At 42.6% G+C, this 22,907-nt stretch overlaps 1 protein-coding gene across 8 annotated transcripts; it reads right to left on the bottom strand.

Moving 5' to 3' along the window:
* Positions 1–1,648: 1,648 nt before the first annotated feature.
* On the bottom strand, positions 1,649–22,862 carry CDPF1 (cysteine rich DPF motif domain containing 1). 8 transcript variants are annotated; one of them, XM_062007040.1, is made up of 5 exons: positions 22,776–22,862; positions 22,302–22,449; positions 10,637–10,757; positions 8,367–8,478; positions 1,649–2,526 (listed from the first exon to the last, which is right to left on the bottom strand). In XM_062007040.1, exons 3-5 carry the CDS (start codon positions 10,747–10,749, stop codon positions 2,377–2,379), a joined length of 375 nt encoding a protein of 124 aa, XP_061863024.1. In that variant the 5' UTR covers positions 10,750–10,757; positions 22,302–22,449; positions 22,776–22,862; the 3' UTR covers positions 1,649–2,376. The 8 variants fall into 8 exon arrangements, with proteins under 8 accessions (XP_061863024.1, XP_061863068.1, XP_061863043.1 ...); XM_062007084.1 differs by having other exon boundaries at positions 22,302–22,446; positions 22,776–22,846; XM_062007059.1 differs by having other exon boundaries at positions 22,302–22,493; positions 22,776–22,830.
* Positions 22,863–22,907: the final 45 nt, after the last annotated feature.

The raw sequence follows: 22,907 nt of genomic DNA on the forward strand, positions 1-22,907 counted from the left end.
GTGGCAATATGAGAGTGTGGAATAGATAAATTTTAACAGCTGGGCACAGACAACAATCCTTTGTCATTCCAGGAAATACTAAAATTGCAGGGAGGTCACCTGCCTTTCCCTAAAGCGTGGACTGCAGATGACAGAACAGCCTTGGGCTGCCGAACGACTTTGTGGTGCTTTCTGGAACAATGCTTTTCTTCACCTAAAAAGCTATGCATAGCCAGGTAACTGTGAAGCAGGGGTATCCTTAATTTGTCTCTTTCTGTTGTACCCCAGACAGATAAATGAGCTATACTGGGCCAGTTAAAAATCCTGTAGTTACAGATACTGCTTCCTTTTAACACCAAGTCTACTCCCCCTCTGGTTCAACTTAATGAGTACTTAAAGGTGGGATCATTTCTGAGGGCTTTAAATGATTCTTTTATCATATGATGATAAAGATAATGAGTATATGAGTTCACTGCCTTTTTCTTAAAGGGCACAGAGGAAACTGAACAGAAGGGAAAATAGCTCAGAGACACTAGATCCCTCCCAGCACATTAGTGGGTGCATGTCCCAGTCCCAAGACAGACGCGCTCATCATACAACAGAAAGGCACACTCTCATTTAGACGGGAACTGCACTAACAAGGCTTTAAAAACCTACTTTCAAGCTAAGAGTTAAGATACCACTGGTTGCAAATGTTGTGAAATGCAAGGAGTTGTTTCATAAATTTGCTGTTCTAAACATGTCATGTGGTCTCACATAACGTGCCTTTTGTCACTTTGTAAGACTACAATTTTAAGATGGAAAAGTGCCATGCTTCTCTTTCTAGCATCTCTCATTCTCCGTACAGTTGTGGTTTTAGCATAGGATATGTCTCTGTTATTTGTACAGAGCAGACAGATACAACTTTTAAAGTTGGTGTGTCTAACAACGTGAAACTGAAATCGAATACCACCCATTTTAAATAAGCTTAATATCACTTTCTTTGAAAGCATAGTCTCTAGTTACTGAAAAAAAAAAGCCTAAATGTTGACTTCTAACATGTATCTTTTTTCCACAATTAAAGATTTATATTTATTTTATGTCTTAGAGCACCTAGAGCTTGAAAATGGTACTAACAGGTCCATTATCGCTCCTCTAGTGACCACAAGAAATTCCAGTCCTCAACAGAGGACACTAATATGTTTGTTTTAGGAAAAATAACAAATTAGGACTCTCAAACATCCCAAAGAACTAAAAATAGCTCATTGATATAATACTCATTTCTTTTAACAGGCACACGGTTCATTCTACTAAAGTGATTTGAGTTTACATGTTGACATGTGACCAATGACATGGATGGAAGAGTTGAGAAAGAAGAGATGTTAACCACTAAGGCATTAACAGGTTCTGAACCAATGACCAACAAAAGCTTAAGTAAAGAACGTGACTTGGTGATTAGGGAGCATTCTATACATATCCTTAAGAGGTATGACTAAGTGGTTTTACATAAACGCTACCAAAATCTTCCTTCTAATTAAGACAAAGTCAGCACATATCATTGAGAAGTTAATTTTTGAGCTAAACAAACTGCTGTTTCCCTAACAATTTTCTACTTTTTGACTGAAACAATGTTTCTGAAATCCCTACTCTAGCAGCCCACTTTAATTGCCCACTTCAGGAAGAAATCGAGTTTACTTGCTAAACTCTTTTATTTCCAGATTAACTGATGCAGAAGTGAGGACATTTGCACTTGTAAAACATAAACTAGATAAACACAAACTAGTCCTCTCCTATTGCTGTGTTGACATAACTGGAAGAAGGAGTGGAAGTGCAAATGACATGTAAGTATCTTCTTTTTTTTTTAAATTATATCAGCATTTTATTATAAGAGCCTCCTCCTTCAGAAGTTTTAATGCTGTCATAGTATTCTCTGTGACATGTTCTCCTAAGTTTTATTTTAGACAAAGTTTTGAATCCTTTCCACTGTAATCTTAACCAGGACAGCACTGACAGGTTAACAAGTGATGTACACTGAATTAAACCAGATAAATCTGTCTCAGATTTTACAATACTGTAGGGCAGTCAAGGACCACAAAAAAGATTAATATAACAAATGAGAAAATTTGGACACAGTTCTTGTGTTATAAGCTGTTTAGTTTTTCAGTGCACGTGTTTTACATGGTGACAGCAGGCTTGTCTGCCTTTCTTCCTGGCTGTTAACACTTTCAGGGCCACACTGCTGGCACTGCAGTCACTGCATGGTGATGTCTGAAGCCAAACCAATTGTAAGGAAATGTGCTACTGTGCTCTGTAGTAGTGAGCCCATGAAGGTCATTTCTTTCAAGGGAGCAACATGATAGTCTCCAACAGGAGAGAGTAGAAACCTCAGCCACAGAGCTGTCTTGGATCCTTCAGCATTTATGTTCTTTTATCCCTTTTTTTACAGGAGAAGGATTTTTGCTGGGGCTTCCTTTTATTCATATCTTCTTGTATTTCCAAAGGAAAGGCCTTTAAGTTTTCTTTCACACAGGGGAGGCAAAACCTTTTGGAGTAGAACAGACTACATTCCTGTAAAGAAAACAAGATTATTAGCAGGATACACAAAATGGAATTACTTAAGTTCCAGTCTCATTAAACCACATCTATATTTAGAATTCTTCTAAATTAAATCCTTCTTCTAGGTTAAAATACTCCAGCAATTTTGCTTCTTCCTATCCAATAATTCTAACATCTGGTTAGAGCTAAATAAAAGCAGGGTCTGTAACAATCACTAATCAAACAGACTACCATGTTGCTCCTTTTAAAGAAGTGACCTTCATCAGCTCACTGCCACACAGAACAGTAACACATCTCCTTACAACTGGCGTGTCCTCCAAGCATCGTTCATGGTTCTCCTGGCATGATCGCTAAATTCCAAGCAGGATTTAACTGGTATACTGGGGCTGGTGTTGCCGATGGATTCCTGGGGAGTTAAACATGAATAAAGGCAATAGTACAGATGGATCAGAACATCTTTCTGAGGGTAATGGATTCCATGGGTTTTACCTGACTGGCAAAGCTTTTATCTAAAGCTAAATCTTAGCTTACGAAGATTTCTCACTCCTGGGAGGATCTTCCAAGTTCCTGCCCTGGTATGTGACACCTGAAGCCTCAGAACACCCTTTCTCACCAATCTCCACAAAAATGGCCTAAAGGGCCAACACAGGTACACAGAAAGTAAGGCAGGGACTGTAGACTCTCACAGACTTTACCTGCATCTTCTTCCAAAACTCCACCAAAACCTACCACTCTTTCCATTCATCTGTGTGCTTGTATTGCTCTACGCTAAAAGCACTAAAACTTATCAACTGATACAAATTTAATTACCCACCTTTACGTTAAAGAAAGGTACTTGCCGATTAAAAACTAAAAGCACACACGGTTCTATAACTTGAGCTGATGTCTCTTCTCTGAATTCTTGATGGCAAAGTACATAAAAGCTGTTGTGCTCAAGGAAGGTATTTTCCCTGCCCTTGAAACGGGATGACACTATGATCTGACATGTTTCATTCACAGTTGTTTTGGCTAGTGAGTGTTACAAACCCAGTACTTCTTTTTCAACCAGTTAGCTCTATCCAGATGTTAGTTATTGAACAGGAAGAAGCAAAACTGATGGAATATTTTAATCCATTTGCAGTACAGACTTTGGACAACTGGAAGAGATGCTTATTAATGTATTTATTATTTCTTTGCCCTGCAGCAAGACTGAAGTCCATGGTTCTCCTGACATGCTGATCACTAAATTCCAAATAGGATTTAATGGGTAAGCTGGAGCTAGTGTTGCTGATGGATTATTCCTGGGGATTTAAGCGTGAATAAAGACATCAGTTTAGATGGATCAGGACATCTTTTGGGGAGAAATGGATTCGGTGCATTTTTCCCAAATAGCAAAGTCTGCCTCTTGCCATGGTCATTTGTGACCTTTCTCTAAGGGCTTGGCTTGGGTACTTATGTCTTTCCCTTCTTGCTTTTGTTTCCCATGTCACTATCTGGACTTGCAGACTCAGCAGATGATTACATCAAAATCACAATCAGCCTGCTCCTGTGTGACTTTCAAGCCTGAGGAACAACTTCCCTTCATCTATTGTCCTTTCCTGCACTGACAGCCAGGTGCCTTCATATTCAGAGCCAGTGTGAGACCTTGGTCTCTGAAAAACCCTGAAACTGGATTTCAGTTGCACAACCTCCAGAGCCTATTGTTTTTTGTCTCTTGGTATCCTTAATACTTTAAGCTGCCAATTAAAAAGGGAAGATTAGAGTTTACGTTGGCCTTGCTGTTCTTGTTTGTATTGCAAAATGGCACACAGCTCCCCTCCACCTCCAGGTTAACTCACAGCTCCGCAGTGACGGACACTGCACCGCTGGGCAACGGCAAGAGAAGAAAGGCTCTTTCCCGCATTCTGCAGATGGAGGATTCTGATGTTAAGGCACAGCTCCTCCAAGACAGACAGGTACTCAATTTGCATTCTTTTAGCTGAAATGAATTGCCAGCTTTTGCTGATTTTGGCCAAGGAGACTTCGGCAAATCAGAAATGTGAACCACTGCACATCTGGGCACTCAGTCCACTTACCCTTAGTGTTCCTCTCTCAGCCATGGGATTTCAGCCTAGCTGTTGTTTTAGAGCCCTAGGAATTACACTTACTATGTACAATCAAGCCCCTGTTTGACCTTTACCCTGCCATGCTTCTGTGTTTAACTGGGTAATTCTTTAATATGTTTCTGACCAACACAGGAGGGAGCCATTTCAATTTCAAGTCCAATTCAGGCAAAACTGAGCTGCCAAAGCATGCTGCCAGAGTTTATTTCTGTTTTGACACAGACCATATCTGAAAGCAATATATAGAGGAACAGTATCTTCACCACACTTGTAAAGGAAACTCTGTGTAAAGGGAAGGTTCTGCTTAACCATGTCCAGGACTGACCCCACACAACTGGAAGTCAAGTGGAAAGTAGCTGCTGTATTACTTTTATCACTTAATACCTACAATGACGTCCAAGGTCAGTGTTTAGTCACCTTCTGCTAAGGTGAGCTATACAGGATGAAACTTGCTCCCCTTTCCTCCTTTCTTCTCCAAAAGCTACCTTTCTCCCTTCCCTACGTTGAGTAAGTGTTGCAATAAAAAAGAGATAAGAGTTTTAAATGACTAACATAGTTGGATTATATCATTTCCTCTCTCCTCTTCTGAAAGGGAAACAGGAAAAAGGGCACTCAACCTTCCTAAGAGCTTTTAAAAGCACTTTTATAATCTTCTTTTTTGTAAGGTTTCTATCATGTTTTAAGACATTACAGATAATCATCAGAGTTATTTCCAGTTGGAGTGGAAATAATGGCACTTACCAATAAACAGTGCTAAAGATCAGTTTGGTAGAGTGATGTACATTGCAAGCTGACTGCAGTAAATCGGCTGACACTGAAGAGAATATCTGAAGAAGTGAGTTTATCAGCATTAGAACAGTTGCTAAGTCTTGATTTTCACTGACACAGCAACTGTAAGGAAAGATGCTTCAGCTAGCATGGGTTGTCTCATAAAAAGCCTAAAATCTGATCTGTAAGCCTCCTTAGACACAAAAGCTAGAAAATTATGTCCAGTTCCTTTGCCAAATCTAAGGTCAGAAAACTTAATTTTGCCAGAGGTTAGTCTAGTACTATTTTAAATAAACATAAAAATGAAAGCTACCTGTCACTGAAAATTTTCCATCAAATTGGTCCAGCCTCTTTTCTAAAGAGGCCCAAAACAGCGTGATTTTCTTCAGCTTCAATTCTTACACGGCAACATTATGGAAACATTCAGTGCAGGGCTGTGTTGATCTACCTGGGTCAAGCAAACGCAGGAATCCATACTAGTCCAGAGAGATATTATCCTAACTTTGTCTCTCTCCGCTGCCTTGGATAAGTTTTTACTTCTTTGGACTTCTTTTAATTTTCCCTACATGAAGAGGAATAGTATGTGTTTACTTACTTTGTGGTGTGGGTGTTTAAAGCACTAATTATCATTTCTGCAGATGTCTTTCAATGTTACCTAAGCAGTATTGCTAAATACATTTTGAAATCATGGTCGTATGTGTGATTCACTTTCTGGCCTGGCCAGTTTGGTAAGAAATGTATTCTCCATTAGTTACAATCAAGGTTTTGCTTTGAGTGATACCATCAGGACAATCTTGAAGACACAGATAACGAGAAGCAAATGATTGACATTTTCCCACAATCGGAAGGAATGTCAAAAAGATTAGAAGACGCTTCTACTGGCTCACTGCTAATATCCTCTATACATTGCCATGCCCTAGATTAACTAAAACAATTAATAAAACTTTTAAAAGAAAAAGGCTCACCTTCATTCAGAAAGGCATGCTGTGCAGAAAGATACTGAGAGGCTGAGCTGGGTTTCTGATAGATTTAACTGCCAGACTTGGAAATACCCATTGAATACTTCATACATTCAAGTAATTTCATTTGGGAATGAAAATAGCTAAATGTGCTCAAGACTGCCCAAAATATGTCTGAGTTGCTAATCCTCTGCTATTAAAAATGAGGGATAAGCCTGACATGTCAGGGCAGGAATCGAGCTCATGAGCCCCAACTATCTGACTGGCTGCACTTGCTTCTTCCTCTGGTTGTGCATGGGAGTGAGTCAACTACCAGCCAAGACAGGGACATTGTCCCTAGGGAGACACGTGAGCTCTGCCTCCACAGGACTGCCTTGAGCTACTTGGCTCTGGAAAGTTGAGCCCAGCTATCAAAGGCACAACCAGAGAGTACTGGCACTTCATCTTACTCCTACACACCCCTCAGGTAGTTCCAGAAAGGAAAAAAAACTCCTCTCAGCTACAATCTCTAGTCGGACCTTCTGGTGGTTTTCATTCATTTGAATGACAGAAGAGATTTCAGAAGCAGGAAACAAACCTAATCTGGAGAAAGGTGCTATTGCACGATCCTCTTAGGACAGTGGACCATACCCATCTCTGGTACTAGCCCCACGCATGTCAGCATAGGAGCTAAACTTGTCCAACTATGATGATTTTCTTCTCTCTCTGTCTGTCCAGCCCTCTACATTTTGTCAGTGTAATCTGACCCTTTCCTTTGCTCCAGAGAAGTCCCAGCACAGAAACTCCCTGGCATTGGCATGTGAGCTGTCTCAGTTGCCCAGACTATTTCAGCTTATGCTCTGAGGAGGCCAGAGATGTTGCTTTGTCCCACCAGAATTCTAACTAGCCATCAAACGGGAAAAAGAAATTCTGCATCTTCACAAAATCTTTAGGATGTCTGTTCTAAAACTCCCCACTACTAGCTACAGGGAGTAAGGATCACGTCCCTGGAGCTGGCCCCTGACTACTGCCATTACAGAATGGGTTCTAATGGTTGAATTTGAACATTGCTACACCTGACATTAAGACCACAGTGTGCTCTTGCTAATAACTCATGCTATTAGCTGTGCCTTAGGTTTAAGCCATTTACTCTAGGAGAGCAAACTGAAAGAGAAGGCCAGGTTTTCGCTGCTGTTAGGGCAATGGTGTCTGGTGTAAGAAATACATGCCACTGTCTCTGTAAACAACCAGGTGGCGTTTCCTCACGGGTCAAGTCATGCATGAGTCCTGACTACTGCATGAGTCCTCACACTCCTTCAACCACAGAACTGGGCTTGTCAATAGAGGGAGTAGAACCTGAAGGGAGCGTTCATTCATTGTACTGCCTCAAAGAAGCTCAGCACAGCCTCCAGACACTTGTTTGTAATAACTTGTCTTCATTTTTGCTTTGAACTGACAGCAAACAAAGGGGCCCATTCTGCACTGAGGACAAGGAATTAAGACAACTGTAACTGCACTCAGACTTCATAGCTTTAAGGCTGCCTATGACCTGCTACTGAAATTTATTCTTCTTCAAAGAGCTATCATGGCATTGCACAACTCTCCTCTCTGCCTGCTTTTCTACATTAGTTGCAAATAGGACAGCAGCCCTGTGCTGTGGATGCAAACCCAACAATCCATGGACAGTCACATTCCTTACGTAACTACACATTGTATATGCACTATATGCACTACACACTGTTGGTATAGTACAACCTACTGAACCTTAAAGGTCTTGTAGTGGTACATGATCTCCCTTGCCTTTCCTTGTTCTAGGAAAGTGGAAAAGAGCCACCTTCTCCTTGACTTTTTGTAAGGCTGGACTGTGCTTACCTGTAAAAAGAACATTTAAAAGTTGCTGATCATTTAATACAAGGAGCTTTATCTGGGGGAATCCAGAACATACAATTAACTTGCTTTAAAAATAGGCCATTTGGGGTTTTGCTCTTTGGTTTTTCTCTTAACAGGTCAGCAGAACTAAAACAAAAAGAAATGACTGAAGAGTCTTGTTTTGCTTGTTACTTACTGCACCAACGCACACCGATCTGCTACACAAACTGCAGTGAGACCCAAGGATGAGGAATTTGTCCTTGTCAGGGGTGAAAGGATCCTTCATGACATAGGCGTCTTCCAAAAGCCTATGAAAGAGTAATTTCAGGCTTTTAAGGGTATATTTCTCAGTAAGGGAGAGTTGAAATGGGGGAACTGTGGAAGCTGAAAAGTTATCAGCCCTCTCTACTTGATTTGCTCAGCCTGGTGTTGTACATGAGGCAATGCAACAGCTATGCAACTCCCTTCCTCTTCAAAACCCAAAACTGTGGCTCCATTCAGTCCTTTCTATGTGTCTTACAAAATTAGGGCAATTGGTGATCCTCTCAACATTATGTTACTAGGTTTTCCTCAGTGCTCTACCTTAAAGTATATTTTTACCTTCCATTTTTATGACAGGCACTCCTTAGGCCTGGCCAACTTCAGTACTGAGTCAAGTTATTATTTCAATTGCACAGCTTTTCATTAGGAGTTCTCTTCCAAAGCTGTGTGCCTCTGAGTATAAAATAAAGTTTTTACTGCTCTTAGTTACATCACTGCTGTAAAAATAAGGTTTCCACCCCTTGAAAGCAGGAGCTACTGGCCCAGAGTATTGCAATGACCTGAAATACGATCACTTTTTTGTTACAGACTGTACTATTTGCACCCAAGTGTTAAGGGAGTGCATTTATTAATAATTTGGCAGGCTGCTTGGGAAAGACTAAGGCCTTATTCTTCCTGGGAGCTCCAGGCAAAACTACAGACGTAAGCTAGGTGTCTGTCTGCACAAGGCACCCTGCAAGGCTGGCTTATTCTTGGACTTAAATCAAACTTGGACTCTGTAGTAATATGGAGTATAGTATATATTTAAAAGGCATTTTTTAACTCACAACTGCCTTCTTCTTCACTATATACACACACGTGTGCACCTGTGAGCATATTCCTTTTTGCTTTTCCTCTCTGCTCAAACAAAAAAGGGTATGGCTCAAGTCTTCCACTGTTAGGAAAGATCAGGCTTGTCAACAAGTCTCCTAGTGTGCAAAGACTGGATTACTTTTGCAAAGCTCCCCTTGCAAGACTCGTAGTCTTAATGTAGTCATCATCAGTGCAGGGACCTGGCCATCATAAAAGCCTTCATGGCTGGCATATGTCTCCTGCAGCATTACATTTAGAACACGTGAGCAGGCCAGTAAACAAGGCAATAAAGACATGTAGAGCTATTTCTTATATCCACATACAGAAGTGTTATGCTTTAGCATTATTCTTTGCTTTCTGAATCTCTGTAATCCAAATAAAGTTGAGATGTTAACAATGAGTTTGCGTAACCTAAAGTTAAGGTTCATGTTCAGCTTTGACTCAGACTCTTTAGAAATGGATCTGATCAAAGGTGGGCCATTGCTCTGCTGAGCAGAAGAGGGGAAACTAGCAGCACCATGGGATTTGGAATGATAAAAATACAGCTGCCAAGGAAAACAGCCCAAGCAGGTGGTGATCAACAGCTGTTTCCATTTTACAAGAAACTGAGCAGTCTTAGTAGTGTGAAATGCTGAGTACATGCCTGGCTTTCAGTTTCAGTGAGTTCCTGACCACATTTGCCTGATGGGTTCCTTGATTGGGATAAACTCAACAGAGCTACCCACGCATTTGAACCTACGTGCTTTGTTTTATGGGGAGTTTAATGTCTGCAGACAAAGTCATACTGCATAGTTTCTGGTCAGGCTACCCCTAGTTAGCAGACATGGAAAAGGCTTTACTCTCCTAAAATGTAAATACCTACGAAATTTCCTCACATACTGTCATACAGTGTGATAAAGAATTGCCCAATCCATGCAAAAAAAGGCGTTGCTATTCAAAACTCCACATTATGTCAAACAGCTCTTAAAAAGTGGGTTTACTTCATGCTTTGTTTAAGTGTTGCCCAGTTGTGAGGAAAGGGCTATTTCCAGAAATGCTAGGCTGAAACTCAACATTATTGTAGTAAGAAAATAATGGTGCAGCTAAATACTAAGGTGGTCCATGGGGTTAGGAAATAGGTTAAATACAAAGCTTTGCAAGGTATTGAAGCAGGACAGGAAGGTTGATTTTTGTCTTTGCTATTAATGCTAACAATTTTCAACATTTCTTCCCTTTGGAAAAAGGTCACTTTAAGTACCAAAACTCATATTTGGGGGCAATGTGGCATGTTATTGGGTGCCCTTTGTTCCACAATATAAGGCTTCTAATGCTCAGAGCATAAATGAAGTCTGTAACATGAAAGACTGTACTTACACAATGGAACCTTTGTTGGGTGGCTTGTGCCCATAGTACGTGTATGGAGCTGTTAAGCCACACAGCTGACATGTGAAGTCTCCTGTAGGCTGAATTTCTTTGGGAGCATCCATCTAGCTACCTACAAGAAACAAAAATGTTTAGCTCCAAAATACAATACTGGCACACACCTGCAAGATGATGAAACTGATGTGGTACATGTGGCTATGCAAATTAAAATCCAATGGAAAACTTGACTATTGCAAACCTTGATTAGTAAATCTTTTCTCCTAAATCAAGTTGGTTTCTCATGTCCCAGCTGAATTTCCAAATTCCTTAGATAGGTTGAGAAATTGCAGCCTAGGAGCTGCAGTAACTTCACCTACAAACTATAAACTTCACCTACGAATATGGAATTTAGGTAATGAAGCACATAGCTGTGATCTGGAAAACCTTTTGCTCTACTGAGGCCTACACTCCCTAAGCGCTTCTTAGGAAGGATGTGACTCCCCACCTGCTGTGCAGAATCCCTGTCCAGTTCTGCAGTACCTGCCTCCTCCCACAAACTGTAAATGGAGCCATGAAAGGGTCTGGGACCCTGCTTGGGAGGCAGGTACCAGAAAGGCACGTGTTGCAATGATTTACTACATCTTTTTCTTTGCTTCTCGTTCACCTTCAAATAGAGTTTTGGAACCCAATCTCCCTGTTCTTATCTGGTTTCCTATGGAAATGAGGCTGATGTAATCACCCTGTGCCTAGACAAGTGTTGGCCCATTCAAGCCACACAAGACAAAGGAGGAGGCACCTTTAACAAAGTTTAGGTCCCATAACTTTTATGCAAATAGGCAGAAGGGGGAGACTATACCTTATCCTCATGGAGGATACCCATATATTTCTATATATCAGAGAATCAGCACATCGGAAGGCTACCGTCCACCTGTCTGAAAGACTTCAGACACCCATTACAAAGCCGTAGCTATTGGTCACGAGATGCAAAACACAGGAAGCCATGCTTCAGCAGCTTTGGTGCTCACAAGATGACTTGTTTAAAATCTTGACCATTGACTTACATTTGGGAGCTTTACCCTTCACTAATACCACTTTAGTCACACCCCGAGTTTCTCAAAAAGCACGGTGCAGCAAGTGTGCTTTTAGGGCCGATTTTGCCATGTGTGCACAATCAGATCAAATACAGCCAACCATGTACATTCCCCAAAATTGCACCAATCCATGAACGAAGTGTGAGCGCTTGTTTGCAAAATGAGCATCACCTGCACCGTCACCTTGAACAGACACATTCACCTTGCAGTTAGCAAGAAAACTCAAGCTTTTATCTAAAAGCCCTCACACTTTTGGTGGCATGCAGTTTTCTGCTATAAAAACCTGACAGGTTTTTTAAGTGAAGTGGAGCTGCCCTCGAGGTGTTAGGAAAGTAAGCACTAAGAACTTGGATTTGAGCAGTATCTCTGCAGTTAGGTTGCATGTGCTCACAGCAGAGAAGATACACAGCCTGCCAAAGGTTTCCCAGTCTTGCAGCTTTGCAGCCATACCCCTTCCCTGCAAAGATTCAGATCACTAAGGCCATGTCTCTATGTTTTAGCTCAGCTCAGGGGTTTTCTTTGGGAACAAATTGCCTGTCCCTGCTTACCACACTTGGCTTGCATCATGGGGCAGTCTTAAAGCACATAAACCAGACAGTTTCAGATGAAGCTAAACTGAATGATTTGCTCCAGAACACACCTAATACACTCCAACCTGAATGCCCAACAAAATGCCATGCAGTCTGCAGGCTGGGTCCAGAAGTAATCTAAAACATCCCAAAACACACATTGCACAGCTGGTAGCCAACATCAAACACCTTGGTCTATGGTTTTACTGCATCACACTAGTTATAAAGTAGTAACAAAAGAAATAACTAACTTTTTTTCTTTTTCCTTATAAAGTCTTGTTTTAGGGAGCTGAACTGGCTTGCAGAGGAATATAACAACTACCAGTAGAACAAGGTAAGAGACAAAACTGCACTGCCAAGTGAAAGGGAGGGCTGAGATGAAGGACCTGTATTTCCCTCTTTCAGTGACAGTAAGCTGCTATTTCTGCCCACTGTATGTGGTGAAACTGAATCCTTAGAGACATATGCTGCTGCTGCTGCTGCTGCTGCTGAGGTTAATCAGGGGCAAGGTGAAGCAGAATTGTGATGACTTGTCATCTAATGTTCCAGAAGAACAGAGAGCCCCAAAGTCCTCAGAAGTTATAGAGGAGTTACTCAGTTCAGAAAGCTCTAGACTGTCACATCCTGAAACTTAAGAATCTCCCTTAGCCCATCATTCCTTCACCACCATTCCTGCCATTCCTTCACCTTCTACTGCCATTCCTGCCATTTTGGTAGTACAGGGAGTTGTTCAAATATAACACAAATGGGGCTGGATACTGGTTTAATAAATAAATCCAATACCTTAGGCAATTACAGTTTTTTCCAAAGTGATGTAACCCTTGGATATCATGTATTTTCCCTACCCCACAGGGATGCTTGAGAGATTTCATTAACTGAAGTGCGTTCTAATTTTTCAGTTAGATACAAGGCATGTAACATTACCTATTTCTCTCTGTATAATAAACCTGAGATTCTTAAAACTATACTCAAACTTAACTAAGAAGTCTGCTTTTTGAACCCTGCATTTTAGGATTACCATGTAAGTCTCCCAATTGCACCTAAATTTACCTTTTCTGTCTTGTCTGAACAAGGTTCAGTCCAGAACATTGTATGTCTTTTTTTGTAATCAATTGTTATTTAAAAGAAGAAATAATTAACCCCACAAAAGTTGGGTACAGAAAGTCATTTGAATCAAACAGAGGAGACTATCATGATGATCTTTTCTTCAAAATAATGCAAAACACTAAGAACAACAACAACAAAAAGGAGTATTTATGGCAGTGAGGATCATAGACTTTGGAATGAATGCGTCCTGATTCCAAGTCAAAATAACAGCTCTGGGTTCAGAGCTGAAGTACGTTAGATATAGAAACACCTGCTCTCTTATGGACCATTGGCATGTAGAACAGAATCTGTTCAGTGACTACCACTGGGAAGGAATGATATCTATGTCCAAACAGATTTTTGGCCATGCCAGTTGAAAAGCATATGATCCTGACTGCAAGGCACAGATGAATTTATGTTTTCCATTTTACTCCCAGCTTACAAGTCACTGGTATCAGCTGTGCAAGTTTCATTTCACTAGGAACATCATTTGTCCTGAGAGCCGTCCCGAGAGCTGTCCTGCTGCTGCTTGTCTACGCAGCAGACCTTGGGGAAGTTAAGGTCACTAACTCAAGGTGTGAAGCTAATGAACATACAGATTTCAGAGCGAATGCTCCCGTTCAGAAGCAATTTTGCTATATAACCAAGTAAAAGCATTTTCCTCCTAAAGAAAGAAATTTAATGGCCAACACCATTTTAGTTTATGAATGTGTTTCACACCTTTGCTCTAAATCACCAAGCAGACAAGTCCCACGATGCCCTCTCTCACAAAGCTTCTACTACTTCCAAAAAGCCTGTATGCAACCGGACAAACTATAAGTTAGATAGCAAATGCAGACAAACAATTCTTGGATAAAACCAATACTGAGACAGACATTCATTTATCATAGAGCAAGCTCCCTGGTTTGGCCCTATACATCATCTTAGCAAGGTGTCTGACAGCTAGGACAAGGTATCTGCCCACCCTCCAAGCAGATATGTGAAGCTTAAGTGAGAACTCGTTTCTCTCTAGCATACCAACAACAGGATGAAGGATCTCTTGAAGAGATAAAAGTATAGGGCACTAATTCCCTCATAAAACATGACAGGCAAATTTATGACCTCAAGTGACTCAAAACATCACCAGTGCTACCACTGCCTTTTTTTTTTCTTTCTTTTCCTTGAAGATTTTTGAAGCAGCAGCACATCCCAGTAGTGTGTCAAATAGCTGGCTGGCTGCTGTGTACTGAAGAAGTCTTTCAGAACAGCTTGTTTAGAACCAAATTCTGCCCAAGTGTTCGGCATTCTGGCCACAAGCTGCAAGGTACTTAAATACAGCCTCACTTTGAGCACATGCAGCGCTCTTCTGAAAAGAACACGGCTACCCACACACGCTGGATTACCAAGCGGATGCTGAACTAGCACGCTCGGCAGGAACCTGCCAAGTCAAGCCCAGGCTGCTGCAGGACGTGTGTGAGGTTGGCCCACGTGTCACAGCACAGGGGAAAGCAGGCAGATTCCAATGCCACACTAAGGAAAGAATTGCAGCAAAAGAAAGGCACAGGTTAGATAGCACCAGAAAAGTATTTCTCCACGTTGCTTGTGATTGATAAGTGATATGGATGTGGGGAAATGGCCCTCCAGTGAAGTTCTCTAGGGACTCCTAAAAACTTCAGGGCAGTTCTGCTCACAGCATTCTGCTAACAGGCCTGCGAGGCATGCCAGAAACAATAAATCACCATTAAATTGTCAGGGTCAGTGGCAAAGCAGTGGCACAGATAAGTAATCTGATTTTCTTTGCTTCAAACCTCATTAGCACAAGTCTTTACAATGCATAGGTTAAGCCCCTCTTAATACTCCACAAGAGACTCATGTATTTGAGTCACTGATAAACTAGAGAAACCACACAAGAAACAAACTGCCTACAAATAGACTTTGATTTGAAAAGCTGTCAGATAAAACCAACACTGACACACCTTTAATACTTTCCAGTTGAATCCTTGTTTCTTTCAACTGCCAAGACTTTCCTGCAGTATCCACTGCTGATGACAATGAGCTACTAAAATAGTCACAGCTTGATTTTCTGCGGGAAGAAGTGCTCTCTAACAGAAGGGTAGGAGCCACTGAGTTCATAGCCTGGTAAATGCCAAGCTATTTAGCAGTGTATTTAAATACACTTTGGTACCAGGAATGCACTCACCTTCTTCAGAAATATGATCTGTTGCCTAATTGCTCAGGTAATAGATGAAATAGCAGAACCTTCTTACTTACTAGTTAATCCCCAGGTGAACAACTCTCTCCCTCCAGTTCCTTCATGTCATCGCCCTGAAGGCATGTTTAGGTCACCTGTTGGCTGCCTCTCTGCTCTTCCTTTGAGGTGACTTATGTGGGTTCAGCATAGCAAATTAGCCCAGAAATGCAGCTTCACTAAGTGTGGTCATTTGGAACTCTTTCCTTCATTATCTCTCCACAAGATGACTTGATTGAATTAAACCTTGCCTTGTGCAGCAACTTCTTCCTTCAGGTCAGGGGGATTGTGTTAGTGTTGCTATTCTCTCTCTGAGAGAAGGACTGCAATACACAGGCTTCCCTCTAGGTATGGGTCACATTGCAGGCCCCAAGTCCTGCTTTGTAACAACAGCTTATGCGGATTCCCCACGGCAGCAGGATAAACAGCCTAGCTGGCCACAGATGTGAAAGCAAGCATGTTTTCTGAACAGCTGTAGGCAATATTTGAACAGGGCATGTCAGAAGACAGAAAGGAGTAACACAGACAAACAAATCAAAACCCTTCCTTCAGCCAAGAGGCTTTATGAACACAAGACGAATCTCGAACAGGCGTCTGTTGGTAAGATACATGATTTAACAACGCTGAGAACACAACACTTCAAAAAAAATCGATCTCAGGTTCTCCTGACGTGAATACGGCAGCCGGCCACCTACGAATTAGACAGCATTTAACACAGAAGAATCTCAAATTAGGTGAGAATTTAACAGCCTGACGCAGGAATGCTGGAACAAGGCATTAACCGGTATTATACCACTGTCCTCTAGTGGACACACTGGACCTCTGCAGCCCCGCTAACTGGCAGCAGCACTGGCGCTGGCTGCAAGGAATTCTTTCAGCACCTCAGCTGCCTAGAGTGACCCAGTCGTAACAGCTCAGCTAAGTGCAACTCACCGTAAGAGTGAAGGACAGAATAAAATCAAAGCAAGCTGCTCAAGCGTGCCTGCTTGAAGCCATCTCCATGCCTGGCTGCAGAGGCACAGAAAACGCTGGACCTCTTTACTGTGTAACAGGCTTAACAGAGGAGGGAGAACTACAATGTCATTGATTCTTCCTTTCCTTCCTCCCCCAAATTAATATATGTTCATCTCTGGTTTTTGCTTGATCCCACTCATTCCACTTCCTCCTCCTTCTTAGCCTTTCCTAAGCAAAGTAAAAAGCTTATCATATCATCATCCATGATGCCATTCTAACATTCTATATGTAAAACAGCCTAGAAATTAACGGCGGAAGGCATTGCAAGCTCATTAAGAGTTCTTCTCACAGCACAGTTCTAAGGACTTACTGAAGAGAAGGAAACAAAGGAGATCCAAACACTGAAGTGAACACTGGATTGAATTTATTCCTTGACAAAACAGGGAAACCAGACCTGAGGTCTGATTTCATTAGACCTGCCCTCTAGTACAGCCCCAATAAATAAGCATGCTAAGCCACAGGTTACTCCCTGAACTCATCTTGTCTTCCGTCCAAACTGCAGCTCCCTGTTAAAGCTTTGACAGACTAATAAGCATAGTGGGGAAGAGTAAGATGGTGAGGCTCTATTAATACATAAGCGATGATGATACCTTTTAACTTGTCCTTTAAGAAAAGTTATGGAGGGCTACGCACAAACCATTGCAAGCATCAGCTTGGTTAAGCACAATCTAAACTTAGTGCAACACTTTCCAAGAGCCTAAAAATAGGAACACCGAGATTTTGTGGAAATACATGAGGAGAGGCTAATACAGTGCTTTGGGAAATAAGACACTGCAACCTCACATAATCCTGAAAGAAATAAATATAGCTTCAGTGATTTATCTCCCTACAGAAAGCAAAGTTGGTACTGTATGGAAATACTCAGCCTCCACTACATGGGGTTGCAGGTCACAATGTCCTTGCTGTGACAGCCAGTGCACACTTTCCCCTGTGACCAGAGAGATATTCAGCATTAGTATATTTGGGGAAGAGAATTTCTTCCAGGAAAATGCACCTGAGGCTCTCAGTTTGTTAGGACTGAGCTCCAGTTGAGGACTGTGTAACGAAGTAAAGCAAAACCTTCTAGAAGAAAACACAAAACTACTGGAGGTCTGGGATGTCTGGGGTAAAGAGCTTCTAGGAAGACTGAGAATAAAGAAAGACCTGCACCTACTGTATGTTTAGCTTTCTCATGCCCATAGCCACATACACACCTACCTATAGGCATGCCCCTTTCCTCTGAGAGACGTGTTCCTCAAGTTTTGTTATCCCAACTTCTGTGAACAGCAAGCATGAGAAAACATCAAGGAGAGAGATTTCCAGCATTCCTGACAAAAGTCCACTGTCACTCAACCCTTACAAAGTTTTCTTTTCCAAGGCACTTGCTGTCAGCTCTGTCATGAGAATTTACAGATAAGTGCCTTGTTTCACACTTTCACCCAGAGGTCATTCGGGTTTCATCCCTTTGATTACAGCTCACAGTGGAAATCAGTCCTTCAGGCAGGGGCCAGTGGCTCCTAGACTTCCTGACTTGCACATACAGTAAGTTGCTATTTTCTACCCATGTAGAAATATGAAATAACATTAATTCAGACAGGCACAAACACCGTGTCTTTTTAGCACGTTTTCAGGTTAGTCTGCTTACTCTTCTCAGAAAAACTTTGCTTCCCAACCAGTACTTAGATTACTTGTCCTGAAAAATATGCAGGTGCTAAGGCAGCACTTAGCTCTTTCAACACCTTAAGCTCTCATCAAATAGGCATCAAGGTACATACACAAGAACCAGTTCCATAAACTTCTGTAGGACACAGAGACGTGATACTTGTTCTTAGACTGCTGGAGACATATTTTACCACAGACAGCCAAGCCATTACTTTCATTCATGCTCTGAGGTTTGCACAGCTTGTTCTCCAGAGCATGTCCGCTTAGACTCCTTCCTTCCAGAAGTTCTTTCGACAAATGTACTGCTTTGTTCATCACAGGTAAAACAGGAGGAAGGTGGGTTTTTCAGATATGACAAATTTAACCATGGATGGAGAGGTGTGGATCCTGGAATTCACTATAACCGAAGTGAATTGCTCCTGTGCTAGGAGGGCTGACAGGTAAAATCAGTTTTGTCTTTCTGCCCAAGAAGCTCAAAAGCAATTAATTAACAGCATCCTCAATGTGTTGCAGATATTTAAGTAATCTTCCTTTGGCTTCAGATCTCCATCTGTTCAGCTAGCATAGATGGGTCTAAGATTTCACTGAGGTCTAAGAGGAAAGTATGAACAGGAGAATGGAGCTAATTAAGCAGCAGAGTTGACGGGATCTCGACAGAAATGTTATGTGCCGTGTGTTTACATTAAGAGATTTTAAATCTACTGGCTATAGTTGCAGATATACAAGCTTCAGAATGGTGTGATGCTTGTTACAGTTTTAAATGCATGCTTCCTTTTGGCACATATGCATACCTCTAAGTGTGGTTCATTGCTAACAACTTTACTCAGTGTTAGGAAAGTTATGACAAAATAAATGAACAGGTGGGAAAGAGAGCTTAGTAGGAAATTATTATAATATGTCATTAAAAAGGAGACTTTATAGGTGGCAGCACGGTTCATGTGTTAGCTGGCCAGTAAAAAATGAAACAGAAAAAGCAGTCACATAGATAACCAATTTCTTAATCCAAATCTCAAGTTTGTGCTTATCTATTGGGAATCTTGTAAGTTTACATCTTTTCTGGTTTATTGATTTTTGAGTCAGTAAAAGCACTGCTTTAGCAAAAAGGACAGTGGAAACATAAGGTACAGGACAGAAAGTTTAGCATCTCAACAAGCCTGGAGACTAAACCTTTATTCCAATTCTGGTTAACAGGGGAATCTAAATATTTTCCTACGATTATCATCAAAAAAACCCATTCTTTGGTCAGAACACCTCCAGGCAACTGCAGATTGCTGTACCTGCACAGAGTAAAACTTTCAGGGGATTCTTCAGTTTTTGATGTACCTTTGTTACGTTCGTGGAGGCCACAGATTTACTTCTTGACTGTACTTGAGGCAATACATAAAGTGAGAAAAGACACAAAGTAATATTCTTGTTATAAAAGCTGCTTTGTCTGGCAAATGTCTCCCTTTAGATGGGAAACTAACGCATGAGGAAAATACCCATGGCATGGGATCCAAAAGCATGAAGGTCTTAAATTTGTTTACACAAACCACACCACTTTAAGGATATAGTTAAATAGCCTAACATGTTCATGTTACAATTAGTTCTGATGACAAAAAGGAGCTGACATCAATACAACTTGTTAATTACACCAATTAAGCGAAATGAATGAGCCTATGGTACTTTTGCACTGGCATACTTCTAGAGGTCCCTCCAAGGTTGTATCTTGGTAACACTGCAGCACGGGAAAATCCTAACTGAAAAAAAACCCATGTAACCAATGCACAAAATCCTGAGTACTGGTGTAACTAACCACTAGTACATAAATCCTATTCATTGATTCATAGATGCCTAGAGTTGCAAGACAGCTCAAGTGATTATTTAGTCCCTCACAACCTGATTCTTTCAATGATACCTGAACAGGCTAGAGAGTTGGGTGAGAAGAAATCTAATGAAATTCAGCAAGGGCAAGTGCAGAGTCTTGCATCTGGGAAAGAATAACCCCATGTACCAGTACAGGCTGGGGAATGAACTTTTACAGAGTAGTGTAGGAGAAAAGGACCTGGAGGTGCTGGTGGACAGCAGGATGAGCATGAGCCAGAAACGCACCCTCGTGGCCAAGAAGGCCAATGGCATCCTGCGGTGTATTAGAAGGGCTGTGGGCAGTAGGTTTAGAGAGGTTCTCCTCCCCCTCTACTCTGCCCTTGTGAGACCACATCTGGAATATTGTGTCCAGTTCTGGGCTCCTCAGTTCAAGAAAGACAGGGAGCTTCTCGAGAGAGTTCAGCCACAAAGATGGTTAAGGGAGTGGAGCATCTCCCTTACGATGAAATGCTGAGGGAGCTAGGGCTCTTCAGCTTGGAGGAGACTGAGGGATGATCTCATTAATGTTTACAAAGATGAAAAGGAAAGGTGTCAGGAGGATGGAGCCAGGCTGTTCTCAATGATGTTCAATGACAGGACAAGGGGCAATGGGTATAGGCTGGAACATAAAGGGGTTCCAAAGAAACACAAGGAAGAATTTCTTCACTATGAGAGCGAGGGAGCACTGGAACAGGCTGCCCAGATGAGCTGTGGAGTCTCCTTCTCTGGGGACATTCAAAACCCACCTGGATGAGTTCCTGTGTGACCTACTCTAGGTGATCCTGCTCTGCCAGGGGGGTTGGCCTAGATGATCTTTTGAGGTCCCTTCCAGCCCTTGAGATGCTGTGATGCTATGGTCCTCTCAGTCCCAAACTGTAATCTCAATACCACCTTATGCAACCTCATATTTAAAATGTCTACATATGACAAAAAACAAGGGTTTCCCCTAATTCCCTGGACTCCTTAAAGCTCCTTCTTTGTGTACATCCAAAAGCAGCATCCTCAAACAGCTCTGAACTTTCCTGCAATCCTCTCTGTGATCTCCTTCAAGGCTGCATCCTCCTGTAGCTCCAACCTCAACTTGCAAAGCTCCTTAGAAAAAGCAAACTGTGGCCCTTACATTTGACTAATCAAAGACTGTAGTTTGTATTAAAACCCTTGCACAGAAAAAAACCTCAGAATCAAGCTTTGGCTCTAGAGCCAGAATCGTGAGTGTCTCCTGTTAAGCAAACATCCTGGTTAGCAGGCTGCTTTCGGGAGGTCCATATCTTGACCTAGATACTTCTCACACAAACCTGTTCAGGCTGAAGGGGAGCGTCCCACTGATAATGTAAAAGCCAACCTCAGTAAACTCTCTAATACTCAGTCTGGAGTCTTAGAAAGCAGACTTTTATTCAGTGCTGAAGCAATGGAGACACACAGGAGTATTTCCTCAGTGTGTCTGTTTTATCACACTGAGACAGCTATCTTTATGGTGATTTACATATTCATTGTATACACAGGCATGTATACATGCACTGTCATTTTAGTTCCCAGTAATTATTTACATACTGCCCACCCATTGGACATACTCCATGACTTGGGCCTTTGGGGGGTCTCTGGTGATTGGAGTATCTGCTGTTTGACCCTGAGATAATTTATCCACATGGTTCACCTTAAAAGGAGTTGTTTTTCAGGAAGACTTTGTTAGCTGCTGATATATATTTTTCCAAGTTATATATTATCTCCTGTCCTTATCTCCCCTTCCTTCTGTTGAGCTCTGGCACAGGCTGCCCAGGAAGGGTGTGGAGTCTCCTTCCTTGGAGGTCTTCAAGACCTGCCTGGACGTGTTCCTATGTGATCTGATCTAGGTGGCCCTGCTTCTGCAGGGGGGCTTGGACTAGATGATCTCTAAAGGTCCCTTCCAACCCCTACCATTCTATGATTTTATGATTCTGCCTTCTGGGTTTGCTTGGTAGTACTTATTTATGTCTTCCTATTGACGACAAGGTCTCTACCATCCACACCTGTGCACACTAGCTAAGTGTCTTGCCTCAGTTTCTCATAACTCCAGGCTTACATAACATTTTTTACTGTTTAATTCCTCCGTCACCTCCTTTCGGCTTAATGTGTTCTACTGAGTCAGGCACTCTGGGGCTGGGAAGTGCAGATTGCAAACCTTTCCACCTCAAAATGAAGCAAGGCTTTGAACACTACTCTCTCACCTCTGCTGCACGGCTTGGTCTGCTCGTGGTCTCCCGTGACGGAGAAACCCTGTGTTGTGTTCTGCTTCGGCAGCAACAGACGAGCCGGTCTGGGTCCTGTCCTAAGGAGGGCTGTCACCATCCGTCTTCCGGAGAGAGATCCCGGCTGCTATGAAGTAAAGCAGCAGCTTTTTCAGACCCCAGGAGGGCAGCCTGCTGAAGAGACACTGAAAAGCCATTCCTCCTCTGTCCTAACGACACTCCCGGTTAGCGGCCCCTGTTCTCGGGGAGCTCGGGTTTCCGGCGTAGCCTGGGCCCTGCGGCCCGGCTGCTGGAAAGGGCCGGGCCCCCCGGCGACGCGGGGAAAAGCCGCAGCCCGGCTCAGCCACGGCCGCCCCGGTTTCTGCCCACCCACCCTGTGCGGCACCCACCCGGGCTGCGACCCACGCGCGTGGCGAGCGGCGGGTGGCCACCGGGCGCCCCCAGGCCACTCACCCACGCTCACGCTGCGGCGCCACGGGCCAGGGCCGCAGGACGCCAGCGGCCGAGAGCCGCGCCGCGCGCCGCCAGCAGGTGGCGCTGTGCGCCCGCACGCCGCGTCGCGCCCGGCGCTGCGGCGAGGGAGGG

This window comes from Colius striatus, chromosome 1 (assembly GCF_028858725.1).
Source record: "Colius striatus isolate bColStr4 chromosome 1, bColStr4.1.hap1, whole genome shotgun sequence".
NCBI lineage: Eukaryota > Metazoa > Chordata > Aves > Coliiformes > Coliidae > Colius > Colius striatus.